This window comes from Danio aesculapii, chromosome 17, assembly GCF_903798145.1.
Source record: "Danio aesculapii chromosome 17, fDanAes4.1, whole genome shotgun sequence".
NCBI classification, from domain to species: Eukaryota; Metazoa; Chordata; class Actinopteri; order Cypriniformes; family Danionidae; genus Danio; species Danio aesculapii.
This window is the reverse complement of record NC_079451.1, coordinates 21032141-21050698: the sequence shown is the minus strand read 5'-3', so window position 1 is coordinate 21050698 and position 18558 is coordinate 21032141. Positions and strand designations below refer to the sequence as shown.

The 18558-nt window shown below is 34.6% G+C and overlaps 1 protein-coding gene across 1 annotated transcript in view; it reads right to left on the bottom strand.

Annotated features, from left to right (window-relative positions):
* ltk (leukocyte receptor tyrosine kinase) overlaps nt 1-18167 on the bottom strand; it is a 91978-nt gene extending 73811 nt beyond the window's left edge. Inside the window, exon 1 of the mRNA XM_056477183.1 lies at nt 17957-18167. Coding sequence (XP_056333158.1) covers nt 17957-18011 — 55 coding nt within the window. The 5' untranslated portion in view covers nt 18012-18167. The remainder of the gene's footprint in view (nt 1-17956) is intronic.
* Between the last annotated feature and the right edge of the window lie 391 nt (nt 18168-18558).

Genomic DNA, 18558 nt, shown 5'->3' with positions numbered 1-18558 from the left:
ACTTCAGCTGACAGGCACACAGGCAATCCTCACCACTGATGTCTCAATCTGTGCGGGATCTGAGACATTCAATGTGGGTTTAAAAGGGTCAGGAAAGGCATCAGATCTATATATTATATTTCTGGCAGTTAGATTAAAGGGATAGTTCATCCCAAATTAAACTTTTGTCATCATTTACTTGCTTTTTACAAACTTGTTTCAGCTACTTTCTTCTGTTGAACATAGAGCATTCATTGCTTCATTAATTTTCCTTCGGCTCAGTCCCTTATTTATCAAGGGTCACCACAGTGGAATGAACCACCAACTATTCCAGCATATGTTTTACGCAGCAGATGCCCTTCCAGCCACAACCCAGTACTGGGAAACACTCATATGCTCTCGCATTCATGCATGCACTCATATACTATGGCCAATTTTGTTTACCCAATTCACTTAACCCATATGTTTTTGGACTCTGAGGGAAACTGGAGCACCTGGAGGAAACCCACGCGAACACGGGGAGAACATGCAAACTCCTCACTGAAATGTTAATTGGGCCAGCCGGGACTCAAACCAACAACCTTCTTGCTGTGCGGTGACAGTGCTAATCACTATTTCCATCCAAAAATGCAAATTAAATTTATGCACAAAACTGGAATATTACATAAAATATGTGCGAATAAAGCAGCGTTTCCATCAAAGGAGTCAAAGAGAACAAAATCGTCACTTCCTGATTAACTGGCGCCAAATATCAACAGTAAAAATTAAATTTGCTGTGATAGGAGAAGCTGCGTGAATCCTTTCTTCATTTAATAAATGACTTGCATCTCAAAAGACGATGCTGACATACAATGAACGCCTGGTGGCGTTTGAAGCCATGAGACGCAGAGCACAGGTGCTCTTGACAGTTAAAGAGGTAATTATTAATATAATTACACTAATACTGAAATGGTTAAGGTATTTTAGAATGACCAAACAACATTACAGATGTTTTACAATGCGGTCAGTTAGCTGGTTTGTCCATGCACACACATTTCGATCATCATGATCTCATTAATTTTCTTTTCGGCTTAGTCCCTTTATTACTCCGGGGTCACCACTGCGGAATGAACTGACAACTTATTCAGCACATGTTTTACGCAGCAGATGCCCTTCCAGCTGCAACCCATCTCTGGGAAACATCCATACACACTCATGCACAATGGACTATTTAGCCTGCCCAATTCACCTGCATATCTTTGGACTGTGAGGGAAACCGGAGCACCCGGAGGAAACCCACGCGAACACAGGGAGAACATGCAAACTCCACACAGAAACGCCAACAGATCCAGCCGAGGCTCGAACCAGCGACCTTCTAGCTGTGAGGTAACAGCACTACTTACAGCGCCACTGCGTTGCCCCATCATGATCTCTTATAACAAAATCACTTGACCTTTTTTCTATGAGCATACTGGAATTTGTTGTTGTAAAAGTGTTTCCATTGTAGTTTATGCGCATCTTTTCTTATCCTACTCAGTTATGCGCAAATAAAAATAGGTGGATGGAAACATTTAGATAGTGAGACACCATGCCGCAACACAAAACATATTGCAAAAAAATATGAAAACTCCTAATCATTGCCTTCCATATATTTGTTTTTCCCACTATGGATGTCTATGTCCAACATTCTTCAAAATATCTTCTATTGTGTTCAGCAAAAAATAACTAAATTAAGTAGTGCATGCTTACATCTTTCAGAAATGCAAGCGAATGTCATGTGGCCAATTTCTGTTTCTGCATGTGTGACATTTTTTTGAAGCCAGTGCTCAATTACAGCCATATTTGTTTGAGCACGAGGCAAAAGAAAAGGAATGAATGCTACCGCTACAATTGCAACAATTGTCTGTTTCAGCTGGTAATTGCTCAACTGAGCTGCAATCTTGAGAATAATGGAGAATTATTAAGATGAACAAATGTGCTCATTCATCCACTCAAGCTGGGGTCAGAGTAGACCCTGAGCAAGCACATTTTCAATGGTCATAAATGAAATTAGAAAAGTTGTTCTGATAAATAGAGCAGCTATGAACTAAATAAAATAAGAAAAGGAGAAACACATCAATCATACCCTCACAGTAGTATCACACTTATGATCACATTTCAAACTCAAGCAACCTCTGTTAGCTTAGCCACATGAAAAATTTTAAATCAATTGAGTTTCAATAAGAAATGAAATATTTCCATGCAAACCTTGTTGTAAAATACCTTACTGTATTTTAATAAAAGTACTCTTTATTTCTATATATTCCTACCAAAACTATAACTGCAAAGGTTTGAGCTAATGAGAAAAAATGTGTTTATGCTCTCAAGCCACTACTGTAAAACCAGGCTGTCAGCACATATTTTCACCATAAATGTAGCTTAATTGTAGCACTTAGTGAAGATCACAGAGCATACTTTTGGGCTTGTTTGGCACTTTAAAGCAGTGCTGATGCCAGGGTTGCCACTATGTTTTGTGGGCTCCCTGAATAGTATATTACGAGTTGGGTTCCCCAGTTTTCATCCATTACTCCCCCCCTCCCTGTTATTATCATAATTATAATTATCATTCTTATATTGTTATTTGTTGAAAGAGTAGCTAAGAGCGAGATATTAAAATAGAAAAAGAAATGTTTGGAAGACAAATGCATGTTTTTTTTATTTTACTTTTTTTTTTTTTACGTTTTAATGATCGTTTAAACCACCAACCGTTTGTACACTAGGCACACACACAAATCAAACCACGTCTTCCAGTTAAGGGGCTAAACTAAATAAATCAATTAAACAGAATAAATAAATACAATGATTTGAATATAATCGGAATTGAGATCAATATGCAATAACAGACCAGAATGCAGAGCTAAATGTGTTATAACGTAAATGTAAAGAAGAGACCGTCATGTAATAAATACTGAACTTATAATAAGTGAATATGAGGTGGTTTCACTTTCAAAATGCGGTATAAATTTGTCCCATTGTGGCATTTTTAATTCTTTTGAACACGTTCAGGTGCTGCTTGGAAATTTGATAAGGCTTCTATGTTCATTCTTGCTGTCAATTGTGGAAGAAATGATTGATAAAAGGTTTCTGATAAACCACTGTGATAGTTGCAGGCGCATGCACGCGAGGGGAGTCAGATTTGTCAGAGGAGTCAGATTTCGATACAACACCAGCACTGCATGTTCCTGTATGTCGCGTGTAGTGATGGGTCGTTCTTGAACGATTCGTTCATTTTTAACAAATCTTTTGTATGACTCAGGGAGTGAATCACTCATTTGTGTGTGCGCCTAGTTGTGCAAGCGGAGCTCACGTGCTACCTTCACACAGAAGGCGCATGTGTGGCCTCAAACCATATCGATATGAAAGATATTGGATAATCCCGCATCACGTTGGGGAATCATATCGATATATCCCCAGAATTAGATATACCGCCCAGCCCTAAATTGACCTATAGTGCATGTCTTTGGACTGTTGGGAAAACCGGAGTACCCGGAGGAAAGCCACACATACACAGACAGAACATGCAAACTCCACACAGAAATGCCAATTGGCCCAGCTGGGACTTGAACCAGCAACCTTCTTGCTGTGAGGCAACCGTGCTGCCACTTTCCAGTAAATTCACTTTTTAAAAGGCTGTACATCGCAAACAAAAAGAGAAAATATGCAAGGCAAGCCCTCATTCATGGGAATGTAAATCAGGCTTTTGCCATTTCCGAAACATAGACTCACATAATTGAATTTTTTTTGTAATTGGTTGCAGCAAAGGTAAAATTATCAAAATTAAGAGTTTTAAAGAAACATCTTTAAAAAAAAAAACATGCTCCCAATACTTTCACATTCACTTTGTGCCTCTATAGTTTTATAATAAATCACATGTATTTATTAATTCGCAGTTACTGTGCTTCCTAGATGCATTAGAAAATGGAAATATGAACATGTCTACCTCAGCAAATATAGTATAGCAGCACAAGAGATCATTGTGAGCATTGAAAAGACATGTACTGTATGAATGAACGCTGAGGAGCAAATGCTCAAAGCTAGCAATAAATTCAAGACACAAGAATCAAACTTTCTATTAGAAATGCTGAGATCAAAAAGAGGAATTTTCTGTGTATGAACCTAAAGACAAGCAGAGAAAAAATGATTTATTGAGTAAATCTGACACCGATGATGGCTAATTTAATGCAGCATTGGTTTCGTTTTTCAAAATAATTCAGTTCAGGCCTACTTCGTGTATCGTGGGATCCAGCTTTGCTTGGACTCAAATCAATTAGAAGATTTAAAAATAAATAAATAAATAAAATATGGGAGGACTGTGTCCACATGAGAGCAGTTTTGTCCCTTCACTTTGGAGAGAGTCTGTTTTCATTCAGACTTTTGTCCTGTTGCCAGATCGCTGCAGAAATGACTGCTTACGATATATGAAGGAAGATCCATCAAAGTAAAGTGTTTCAAGCCTTTACTCGGACTGCATCAATCATTTGTTTATAGAGGTTGTGGTTTTATCGTAATAGCAAGAAAAATGTTTGAACACTGGATAAAAGACTGATGTTTTGTCAAGCATGTATTTTTGAAAGAAATAATTGTTTATTTCAGCTACTGTAGCAAAACTGCATTACATTACATACATTCATCATAGCAAAGAAAAAAAAAGTTTTTACACGGAAGTACCGAATATGGAAACATTTTCATGTGCATTTTTGTAAATATTACAACCAGTGGCGTGAAGTGACAAATTACAAATACTCAAATTACTGTAATTGAGTAGTTTTTATCAGGAGTATTTATTTATTTATAAATGTAGTTTACTATCTAGTTTTAAAAATGTGAACTTTTACTTTCTCATGAGTACATTTTTAGAGCGGTATCGGTACTTTTACTCCACTACTTACCCTCACTACTTTTTTTTCTTGTTTCTGGGGATTGGCTAAAGTTGATTAATCAGTCCTGTTTCATAGAAAGTAAATTGCATCATACTGAACAACCGCAAAACATTGGCGCTTCATAAATGCAGTGATATAAACTGCAAGAAAATGTCATAAATCCACTGATGAGAAGATGGATGTTTACTGTATGAGGACTGAAACCATCAAATGCCCTTAAACAATTACTAATGCACTACAGAATGTTACGTTTACACATCCATGCACAAATTGCATGTAAACACATGAGCCGTTCACATCATAATACTCAATACTCACAGGACGATAACCGTTTTCAACGTATGCCGCAGTTTGGAAAAGTCAAGGTTTTAAAACCGCCAAAATTTTCTGTAATACAATTCCTAATGTATGTGTAAGTTAAGGGTTTTTTTTGGGACAACAGTATCTCCAGCAAAAAAGATCTCTAAAGACCCCGTTTTAAATAAAGAAATCTGTGTTTTTGAAACTAATGAAGACAGCAGAAGTCAATGATTCATTTGAGTTCATTAGCCTGACATGTTTACTTGACCTCCACAAAATAACAATGACGATATTATATAATGGCTTTTCACAATTAACTCAACAACATTTTTTTTTGTTTTGTTTTAGCATATTTAAAAGCAACAAATGTTGACCAAAGTGCTTTACAAATCAAACAACACACAAAATCTATACAGTAGTTATATATATATATCAACAAAATAAAAAGAAATACATTGAGATGCAAGACAAAGGGAGGAGCATGATCTAATACACAGTATAAAGGTAAACCATTCCTCAGACAAGGGGCTGCAACAGAAAGCCCTGTCCCCTTTAGATTTTAATCAAGACTTGGGAATAACCAGATGAAGTATGCAGATCAAGAAGCACACCAATGTAAGTAGGTGCCAGACCAATCAAACCTTTAAAAACAAATAACAACAACTTACTCAATCCTATTCATTTGACTGGGAGCCATGCAGTGAAGGGGCGATAATACATGGCGAAATTCTTGCAAATTTCTTAGTTCTTTTATTTTGAACCAGCTGAAGGAGTGGAATTGAAGAACAAGAAGCCTCAAATACAGAAACTTCCAATAATCTAATCGGCACATGATAAAAACATTAATAATGGTTTCCAAATCCTTGAAAGTCAGAAAAGGCTTCAGTTTAACAACATTCCTTAATTGATAGAAACCACTTCTGACTACAGAATTAATGTGTTTGTCAAAGTTTAACTCAAAATTGAGTCCAAGACACTTTGCGTGATTGTAAACTAATTGATAATTTATAGATTCAGAAACACTCGGAGGGCCAAACACTAACTTAAATCTTTGATTCATTCTGGTGTAAAAATATGCCCGCCATCCATTCCTTAATATCATTAAAAAGGACTGTAAAGCCAAATTTTCTCCCATTTTTACAGGCATATAAAGTTGAGTTTCATCAGCGTAAAGAGGATGGCTTTGGTAAAAATGGTCTAAGTGAGTTACTTTTGGGATCCTTATCAGATTTAATGCGACCGAGAGGACATGACTTGATGCAGAATGTCCCTTACAATCATTCAATCATTAACTAGAGCATATCTGAACTGCTGATAACAATCTACATCACCAGATGTCAAGTGAAGTGATTCATCGGCTAATCGTATAAGGTTACCTTCAACTCCTGGGTCAAGCCAACCGCAGGGATTTACTGTTCTTTGTGGTGTGAAGGATGTATTTAGCACATCTTTACCTAACAGGACTTATGCAACAGCAACATTTCAGTGCAAGTGCTGCTCTGAAGGAGTCAGAGGTCCCTTAAACCACCTTAATATTGATTCAATGAATGTCACGAAATAAATGTCAACAGCCTGACAAAGTCAAACTGCATCAGAGGGAACAGTTGTCTAAATAAGCCCATCTGCTCGGCTGCTCCGCAGGACACAGCAGCCCTGAAATCAAAGTGTTTCATTATTATGTAGTAGGTGTGACAGACATGAAGAAGGAACAAAATAATTACAGGATAATTGTGTCTGGCTGGCCCTCGTGAGGCTGTTATTCGCATCTTGTGTCAATATTACATGCACTTAACGGTTTTGGTACCTTTCACTTTTCACTTTCACAAAAAGCCATGAGCTTTTTAGAGGAACGGTGAAAACATGCTGTTTTACAGTGAAAACTGTATGATATTAAGTTTACACCATTTTGAAAAATGAACTTTCCAATAGCATGGAAAGAAGGTTGTTAACAAATAGTGATCCATTGGCTTAAAACAAGGATTTTTATGGGAGCCTGAGATTATGTATTAATATTATGTATTAATAAGTTTAATAAGTGTTTGTTTTTGGGGCGGCACAGTGGCTCAGTGGTTACCACTGTCGCCTCATAGCAGGAAGGTCGCTGGCTCAAGTCTCAGCTGGGCAAGTTGGCATTTCTTTGTGGAGTTTGCATGTTCTCCCCGTGTTTGCATGGGTTTCCTCGGGATGCTCCAGTTTCCCCCACAGTCCAAAGACATGCGCTATAGGTAAATTGTATAAACTAAATTGTCCGTAGTGCAAGAGTGTATGGGTGTTTCCCAGTACTGGATTGCGGCTGAAAGAGCATCTGCTGCGTAAAATATATGCTGGAATAGATGGCGATTCATTCATTCACTGTGGCAACCTCTGAAATAGAGACTAAGGCAAAGGAAAATGAATGAAAGAATGAATCAATGAATGAAGCCTTTGTTGTTGTTTTTTTAACCTTATTTCTGGCAGAATTTTTATATCTCATAATTTTTTTCTCATTTGCAAGTTTCTAACTCGAAACCGTAACTTGTAATTCTAAGGCAAAAGTCTCAGAATTGTGGGACCAACATAATTGTATTGATTTTTAAGAGAAAAATAATTTTTTTATGATAAAGTATCTGTAAGATAAAGGTTGCAGGTATTTTTTTAATTGCCCTTTTCGGTTTTTCTTTTTTTCATTTTTTAAATAAATAATCATTTTTTGATGTAAAGTGTAATACAATTACACAGCATAATGGATGTAAATAATCTCAATTTGGTATTTTAACACACTGTAAAACCCAACAGTCAGCTTTATCAAATGAAATGAGTGTAGTTAACTCAAAATTTACTGAAAGTTAATTCTACTCATTTGAAAAGAGTTTTGAACTCGTTGAAGGTAATAAGTTAATTAAATACCTCATTACTTCAACTTAAATGGAGTAGATTAGATTAGTTTTTTAACTCAAATGGCTTGTTGCAATCGGTTTCCTCAAACGGTTTGAGTTGCATTAACTTATTGGGTTTTACAGTACTCAGTTGGTTTGAGTTCTCTTTATTTATTGAGTTTTACTGTGCTTAAATTGCTTCATTTACTTAAATGGATTAAGTTCACAGTACTCATTAGGATCAGTTTTTGAAATTAAATGATTTGTTGCAATCGGTTTCCTCAAATGGTTTGAGTTACCTTAACTTTTTGGGTTTTACAGTGCAGTGTAGCGCTGAATATGCTTAATTCACCAATTCAACCATTACCCAAAATATTTTAGAAGAAAGTTCCATTTCAGTTTTCAACATTGTCCTTTTCATTTGCTGTTTCTTTGTAAAAATTATTTCCAATTTTAATAAATTACAGATTCAGGCCCTATTTACTATCTGTTGATCTGTCCATATGATCAAAAGATGAACAGACTAAAAAAGATGAACTGTGAGCTATTTTATTTTGTCAGTCCTGTATATATAAGCTGAGCACAAACGCTCTGCTTCCAAATGACGATTCAGTGATGCACTTTACAACACACTTATTGAGCCTCTTTAATGTTTGATGCTAAAAGCAAACCTTTTGATCTGTGTTTAGAGATTCAGACCTGTAATTACAGGACGATTATGCAGCTTTCTTACCAAAGAAAGTCCATTTCAACCAAAGATATCGTCTAAAGTCATGCTGAGCTCCACTTATGCAGTACAGCACATATGTACAATCACCCATTTTGTGCAAAAAACTAAAATGTTCTTAAAGTTATAGTCGACATGTTGTCATTTCAGTGATTCGTGGTGTGGGAAGAATGAAATGCAGGTTCACTGCAAACTATTGCAAGACTTTTAACACTATTCAGAGACACTAATATCAGCAGCCTTGGTAAACATGAGCAAAGAAGGCTGTGGAAAAAATGCAGTTTTAACTTCTTATCTTTTGCTTAAAGATGTGTCCAAACTCTGTCCTGGAGGGTCAGTGTTCTGCATATTTTAGTTCCAACACCAATTAAACACACTTGAAGCAGCTAATCAAGCCTTTTCTAGGTATACTAGAAACTTCCCGGGAGGTGTCTTGAAGAAAGTTGGAGCTAAACTATGCAGGACACCTGCTATCCAGGACTGAGTTTGGACACCACAGGCTTAAAGAGATACAGCAGTTCACCCCAAAATGAAAATTCTGTGATAATTTACTAATCCTCCACTTTTTCCAAACATGTTTGTGTTTTTTTCTTCTGTTAAACACAAAAGAAGATAGACTATTAGGGGAAAAAACTACCATGAACATCCATAGTATATTTTGTTCCTGGAGATGTCAATGGCTGCTTTTTTCCAACATTTTTATTTATGGATGAACTATCCCTTTAAAATATAAGCAAAAAACTCTGCTCTTATTGAAAACAAATAATTGCAGTTTAATAAAAAATATCTTTGTAAAAAATTGGTCTTTTACAGTTACCCCTATCTATTCATAAGAGCAAAATATTTGTAAATTAAATTCCCATTGATGTTTAACTTTTTTATTTATTTTATTTTTCATTATTTTTTAGTACACATGGGTGACTATGAACACAAGGTGTTATAGGAGTTCAACGTGTTTCACAAGGCTATAAATATGAGGAAATACAGCACATTAGTCAAACTCACTCATTCATCACAATGGGTGAAACAAAAATACAGAGCTGTGATTTGAGGCAATGTTTTGTTGAGCTTCATAAAATGTGAAGTGGATATAAGAAAATATAGCCAAAATGAACAGTTAAAATGCCTATTTTCCATCACTGGGCAATAATTAAGCAATTTCAGCTAACTTAAATTGTTATGAATCAGCCTGGAAGCAAATGTGTGGCCAAAAAATCTTCAAAATTTCACAGCTGAAAATCTGCAGTTAGTAGTCTTGAGGTCAAAAACTCAAGTTAACAAACTCAAGTGTCTTTCTTTTTCCACTTTTTGTTAATATTTAAGTAAATAATCAAATGTTAAACAATAAGGTTAAACAATAAAACAATTTCCCAGTCTTACTTGCTCATATGCTGCCAATATTCATTGAGGGCACTGTAGAAGGCTCTTCACTGAATAAAACATTGCTGGAGTATTTCACAAACTGCAGCACACTCACACTCTTGTAAACTAGAGAGTCCTGCAGGGATGACATCAAAAACCAAACTACCAGTATGACATTTTGACTTCAATTAAGGACAATTCAACTGTTACCCAAAATGGTTGAGAAGAAAGTACTGTTCCAGTATTCAGCATTGTACTGTAGGGGACTGTAGCATACTGTACAGTGTACACTGAACAAAACATTGCTGGAGCATTTCACAAATTACAGCACTCTGACGTGTTCACCATAAGCTATTTCATCACTGTTCCTATGGTTTCATGTGTCAGCCTATGGTTTCATGTAATATAGCAAAAAGGACAAAGTGATGATAAAACTGCTCATTAAAAATGTGAGAGTCTGATTTATGGAAAGAAAAACATTACATTTTAGCTGAGCAAACTATCAGATTAAATAGAGAACTAATGGAGACTTTTGTCAAAGAGATTTTCTTCACAGCTTCATCTCCTAAAATATGCCCAATTAATTACACATAACTTCAACAGTTTTTATTTTCTTCAAGAAACCTCATAGTAGGGCTGAACGAAATTGGAAAAATCTGATATAATTTTTCTGCTATGAATATTGCGATATGAATACAGTTTCAGAAGATTGTTTGAATAGCTTAACAGTATTAAGGTATAGAAATGTAATGCTTTTCTTACTTTGTTTTGTCTTGTTTCTAGTCCAAATATATAAAAAACATTGTACGTACATTAATGTTTTTTAAAAAATATATGGGAAGTTGATCTCTGCTTGGACAATTTTTGATAATAAATAACAGTTTAACAGTGACTTTTATAGACATTTTCTTTTGTTTGAAACAATGAATTGTATAAGAAATAATGTATATAGAAATAAATCCATAAAATTACAGAAAAATACTGTCAGCTCATTCTTTATATATATATATATATATATATATATATATATATATATATACACTTAAAGTCAGAATTATTATCCCCCCTGAATTATTAGCCCCCCTGTTTATTTCTTTCCCAATTTCTGTTTAACAGAGAGCTGATTTTTTCAACACATTTTTAAACATAATAGTTTTATTAACTCATCTCTAATAACTGATTTATTTTATCTTTGCCATGATGACAGTAAATAATATTTGACTAGATATTTTTCAAGACACTTCAATACAGCTCAAAGTGACATTTAAACTTAACTAGGTTTATTAGGTTAACTAGGCAGGTTAGGGTAATCAGGCAAGTTATTGTACAACGATGGTTTGTTCTGTAGACTATCGAAAAAAATATAACTTAAAGGGGCTAATAATTTTGACAATAATTGGGTTTTAAAAAATTAAAAACTGCTTTTATTCTAGCCAAAATTAAACAAATAAAACTTTCTCCAGAAGAAAAATATATTATTAGACATGCTGTGAAAATTTCCCTGCTCTGTTAAACATAACTTGAGAAATATTTAAAAAAGTTTTCAGAATTTAATTCTGACTTCAACTGTATATATAAAATTATGTACTGTATATGTATAAATTAAGTAATATTATATTATATTATATTATATTATATTATATTATATTATATTATATTATATTATATTATATTATATTATATTATATTATATTATATTATATTAGTTACCCTGGTCCAAAAAAAAACAGTCAAAAGCATATTATTTTACAATTTTAAATATAAAAAAATATAAATAACAAATTAGAAATACTTTACATGTATAAAAATACTGTTTATTATTGATGTATTAGTCCCATAACTGATGTCAAATTATGACATATTAATAGCAGGAAATTTACCAAATATCTTTATAAAAAATGATCTTTGGATAATATCCGATTGATTCTGACCTGATAATTTTGGTCGATATAATGTATTTTAAGTTAATTGACCAAACTTTACTGTATTTTTTACTGTATCTAGTGTTGTATTATCTCTATCATATCATGAAATGCAGTCCTACTGCACCAAACACTGCATAATCCATGTAAAATGATTCCCCATGCCTGACTTGTTTTTAATCTCAGGAAATTCTCATACATCTGCTCTGGTTCTTCCTTTGGCTTATGTATGACAAGGGACAGATTTATCTTGTTATTTCTGGTCTTCATCGCCCAAAGGGTGTGATTTATGATTTAACTTTAGCAATTAGCTGTTACCAGTAAATAGGCAGCCACCTGTCTGATTCACGTCACTACAAAGTTCAAATGATCTCCTAAAAATAGTGAGCTCCAGTTTGACATTATAAAAACACTTTTATTATATACCATATACCTTGCTCAATTAAAGCACAGGCAAGAATACAAATGTAGTAAACCTAAGGTCAGACTATGCCATGTAGGTCAACATATAATCTGAATTGTTGGGAATCGAGTTCAGTAAGCTTCAGATGGTCTTCAGATCGTCATTTCAATGACTTCCTAATGCATATTTCATATTGCTTGATCTGGCAAGCTGTAAAGTGATTGGCTAGATTCAGGCTAGTTTTGGAAGTCAAGCAAACGTGATTTTTTTGTCCATCAAATTCATAAAAGTACCAGTCTCCTTAAAACAGCAGGTTCACAGTTCGTTTACTGACTACCAAAAGCATAATTCATATAGCTTGATCTGCTTTAATGTGATTGGCTGGATTCAGGTTAGCTTTGGAAGTCAGGCAAAAGTGATGAATTCTCCTTATAGCCAAAAGGTTACATTTGGATTTTAAGATACAGCAAATTTTACCTTCAAAATTCATAAAACAAGCACTCTCAGCTTGAAATCTGCATGTCTGCAGAATGATCACAATCTCTTCACTGACTGCATAATGCATATTTCATATTTTGCTTGATCTGGGAACTGGAAGGCCGTCGTGGGATTGGCTAGATTCATGCTAGCTTTGGTTTTTACCAGTCTTTCTCCCTGTATTTACTGTATGTAATAGTTCAAATGTATTACTTGAATGAGTGGAAATTTTATTTTAAAGTTCTTACATTTTCATTAGTTTTGCTTTGTTAGTCTATTGTTATTCTTTCACTACGCGTGCAAAGTACACTGTAAAAAGATTCATTCATTCATTCAGTTTCCTTTTACACAGAGGATGACCTTCCAGCTGCAATCCAGTACTGGGAAACCTGGGAAACTGGCAATCCAGTACACTCTCGCATTCACACATGCACTCATTGTGTTTAACAATTCACCTATACCACATGTCTTTGCACTGTGTGGGTTGAACAAGCAAACTACACACAGAATTGCCAACTGGCCCAGCTAGTACTCGAAACAGTGACAGTGCTAAGCATTGAGCCACCATGCCACCTTGTAAAAACATTAGCTTACTTCAAAATAGTGTGTAAACCCATTGTGATTTGAAACATTAAGGCTAACTTAATTTTTATTATTAAGCACACAGTAGTTACTTAATAGTTTTAAAGTAATGGGTTAACTAATCATTTTTAAAGCAACAGATTAACTCACATTTTAAAAGTCCAGTCAACTCATCACATTTAACAATGTAGGATTACTACATTTTTATAGGTAAAGTCCACTAATAATTTTTTAAAGCAACGGATTTACTCACTTTATTAAAATAAAGTTAACTAATCGCATTTTAAATGTAGGATTACATGGCGTCATGGTCACGCAGTTGGTAGCACAATTGCCTCACAGAAAGAAGGTCGCTGATTCGAGCCTCGGCTGGTTCAGTTTGCATTTCTGTGTGAAGTTTGCATGTCCCCGTGTTCGCGTATTTCCTCCGCGTGCTCCGGTTTCCCCCACAGTCCAAAAACATGCGGTATAGGTGAATTAAATAAAACAAATTGGCCGTAGTGTATGTGTGTGTATGCACGAGTGTATGGGTGTTTCCCAGTTTTGGGTTATGGCTGGAAGGGCATTCGCTGTGTAAAACATATGCTGGATAAGTCGAGGGTTCATTCCGCTGTGGCGACCCCTGATGAATAAAGGGACTAAGCCGAAAAGAAAATGAATGAATGTAGGATTTCTAATTTTTTTATAAATAAAGTCAATTAATAATTTTCAAAGCATTGGATTTACTCACGTTCTAAAAGTCCAGTCAACTCATCACATTTAACAGTGTAGGATTACTACATTTTTATAAGTAAAGTCCACTAATCATTTTTAAAGCAACAGATTTACTCACTTTATAAAAGTCAAGTCAAGCCATCACACTTAACAGTGTAGGATTACTCAGTTCTTTAAAGTAAAGTCAACTAATCATTTTTAAAGCAATGTGTTTACTCAATTTTCAAAAGTAAAGTCAGCTAATCGCATTTTACAGGGCAGGATTTGATTATATTTTTATGTATTTATTTTTGCAACACTGAATTTAGTAAGCAGTAATTAGTCAATAACTGATGTCGACATTTGTCACTTGCTCATCCAAACTTTTATCATTTAAAGTTAAGTGTTTTGATTACGTTTTAAATGAGAAAAGTTCAAAAAGACATGGATTTAGATATGTTGCTGCATCATCACATCTTTTTTTCACACCAGCCAATTTACTGTAAGCAGAACGTTTTAAATTAATCTAAAACCAGCTGTAAAACATATAAAAAATCTCCTGCAAAATGGTTAAATTTAAGTTTACGGCTTGTTCAAACTGCTTATATTAAGTCAGCTAGAAGTTTTTATGGGACAACTTTTGTTTCAAGTCCAATCCAGCTAAATATGTTAAAAATAGTAAGTTAACTGAATTTCTTCATGTTGTCCCAACAAAAATCAATTGTGCGGAAGCCAGCATTTTTTATAGTGTACATCATTCCTCATTCTTCTGTTTCTTTTCATTTCAATAATGCTCCTGTTGTGGTTAGAAAATCTGCCAATATGACAAATGCTAAATAAACGTCAAAGCATCTGAACAAGACATTTGAATCTGCCTCGTAATTCTTACTTTTCTAAAGCACTGACATTCACAATCCCTGGATGGGTAAATATCCTCAAAGATGACTGTAAGCTGACAGGACAGACGCATAATATATGATATCCGAGTTCAGCTCTCGGTCTTCGATGTTCAAAAGCATATCATTTTAGTAATATAACACACAGGGGTTGTTTGGTCATTTCTGTGTGAGTCAGAGAGGTAATATCATTTGGCTTAGAAAGAAACAGTATGGAAAAATGAACACTGCTGGAGAATTATTATCTAGAGGCAGTATTCACCTACATACTTCTTGTACTGTACGTGTCTTGAGTTGCTTAAAAATGGCTTTAGGTTTTTGTCAATATGACATCTCTGTGTTCAATCTCACTAAAAGCTCAGCTCAACAAAGAACAGCAGAACTACACACAACCGAGTCTGTGTGTGCCAAAAAAATCAATAAACACACAAATAAATACATAAATACATTAGACAGTTAACGTATGTACAGTCTTGAATACTAAATGGCCAGAGTGCTGAACACTGCAGAGAAATGACGTACTGTCCAACGTGAAGCGAAACTGCTTATGTCGACCACTCTTTCCAGATTGCTAATTAGAGGAGAAGTCTATTACATAAAAAGTGACCTTATAACAGCAACAGTCTCATTACATAAATCATAAATACTCTTGCCGTACTCCTGACTAATGGACAACAAACATGAGCTGATAATCTGTGATGCTGATGAGGTCTTTCTGTCTGAGCAGGACAGATGAGCCACTAATCAACAGGATTAGATTAAATATCACAGCTCAGAGACACAGACAGCATAAATTAAAGATATAATTTTAAATTAAAATATGTTTTGAGAAGTCTGTCATTCAAACTAACAATGTAATGTCAAAATGTTTTATATATATGTACATATATATTAGGGCTGCACAATATATCGTTTCAGCATCGATATCGCAATGTAATCATTCGCAAAAATCACATCGTGAGTACAATAATCACATCGTGAGTATACGCAATGTTGAGTCTGGATCATTTCAAGTGTTTTTTGAGGCCTGTGACTGTGTGAGAGTTTTAAAAGCATTCAAACATAAGAAAATGTACCGTTTGTAACTTTGACAAATTAAAAAACGATTAATTTCTGTTAATTGTTTATAGACTATGCAGTATTATATTAATTGAATTTGATAATTCAATTACTGTATACCTGAACACAATACAAAGCCTCAGAAAACAATGAAACACTCTTTATGCATTTTGTATCTTTTTTTCTTTATTGTTTTTATCTATGGTTGTAGATTGTTTCGTATATTTTATGCACATGCCATTCATGCCCTTAAATCATCCAAATCATCCCTGACATGCTGTATTCAATTAGTTTATTGGTTAGAAATGTGGTGTTGTTTTTTCACAATACAATATTTAATGTTTTTGTGTGTATTTTATGTTTTATGGATTCATAACACTTTCACTGTTTACATTTTGCCAGGTTGTGCTACCATCTTAACAAAAACGATTCCATAAAGAAATTTGCTTGCACCTTATTTTAATTTTAAGATACAATTCTCACAAATAATAAACCCTCAACTATGACATTTGCCTCAATAAAGTCCTAATTTGCTGCTTATTAGTAGTTATTAAGGTAGTGGTTTAGGTATTAAACATAGATGTAAAATAAGATCATGCAGAATATGTACTTTATTACTAATAAACAGCCAAACAGTTAATAAGTAGGCTCACACGTAATCTATGTGCACAGAAATCCGCTGAGTTTAAGCCCATTGTTGAATCTGTTTATTTACTTGTGTAAGTTTGTATTTATCCAGTTATTATATTAATTTCAGTAATATTAATGACTAGTATGAAAATGTTCATATGATTTATTCATAATTCAGATTGTAAAGCAATATTTTATGTCTTTTAGTAGATATATTTTATGATATTTGCTTTGTTTACCAAAAAAGTAAATCTAATTGGATTTGCATTGTAAACATTAAATAAAAGTTAAAAAGGTATTGATTTTTATGTCATGATTTTTTATGTAAAGATACTCTCAAAATCATTCTGCATAAATCCACAGACTTTCTACAAAATAAGTCACTATTAATAGTAAGAATTGTTACTTAAACTAAAGTAGGATTGCTGTGAAAATATGTGTTCTTTTAAGAAATCTTCACTAAAATGTTCTTTGAGGAAACAAAGATTTATTTTGTGGCAAATGATCACAATGATCTCTTTAAATGCAGTATTTTGTCTACTTGTGCAAATAAACTTAAGCAAAAAATGTCTACTTGGTAAGCAATATAGTGCAGCAACTGAATGAGAAAAAATCTAAATAAGCATTATTTTTTTTATTTACAATAGTCAACGGTAAATATTTTCCCTAAATACTGACTCATTTTGAAGTAACCTATTTTCAAGAGGGCTGAGATGAAAACAGCACCGTTTTGTCCTAAACTTCAGAACAGATGAACCTCCTCAAGCTTGCTCATATCTGAGAACTATTAGTTCTTCCCAGAGTCTACTCGAACTCTTAGGGTACTTTATTTAATTAGTATGACACCACAAATTTGGCCAGCATATTCTGAGATGTCAAAGGTTTTATGCCTCGGAATAAATTAACTTCATTTCAAAGTTCTGCTGAAATCTGCGCCATGTAAAAGACCATTTCAGTCCGTGTTTAAAAATCATTATGTGGAAATGTGAAATCCACTTAAGCCTACATGTGTTTGCCAATTGACTCCAATCAAAGTGAAATTAGCGGTTTCATGTTTCCCACGAGACCGACTGGAATTAATTTAAAACCAAGTCGGAATGCATTTATATCAGCGTTTCAGTATTTAACGTCGACAGAAACCAGCAGACCATAATTAATTAGTAAAACACTCACCTGTGAAGATGAAAAGGGCAAGTTTTACAAAAGTTTGTCGAGTAATATAATCCATGGCTCCTTAAAAAGGATCCTGGAGATAAAGTATTTGTTAGCCTAATCTCTCTATCCACTTTTACTCCTGGCGCGGGAAAAAGATTAATAATAGCAGGTAAAGCGTCTTTCGGTAACTCCAGTTTGGTCTCGTGGCTCCAGCTTCTCGCGCCTCAGAGCTGCTGTGATTCATTATGATGCTGATGCTGCAGCGTTTCTCTCTCTCTCTCTCTCTCTCTCTCTCTCTCTCTCTCTCTCTCTCTCTCTCTCTCTCTCTCTCTCTCTCTCTCTTTCTTTCTGCTACTGTTTCCGATCAACCGTCGCTCGGTCCTAATGCCGGTTAGTCACAGACAGCAGGCCAGTCTCCGACGCACCCTTGGGTTAAAGGTGTAATCAGTCATTTTCTACATATTGCTCATTTGTTTTACAAGTCAGGCATTTGATATAAAGGAACCATCGGTGCTTTAAGAAAAACATGTACATTCACAGAAGCTACATATTTATCAGTGGATAAAAAGCAGATTCATGCAGCAGCAGGTCGCCCTCTCATGTGCCTAGCTTTGTTGACA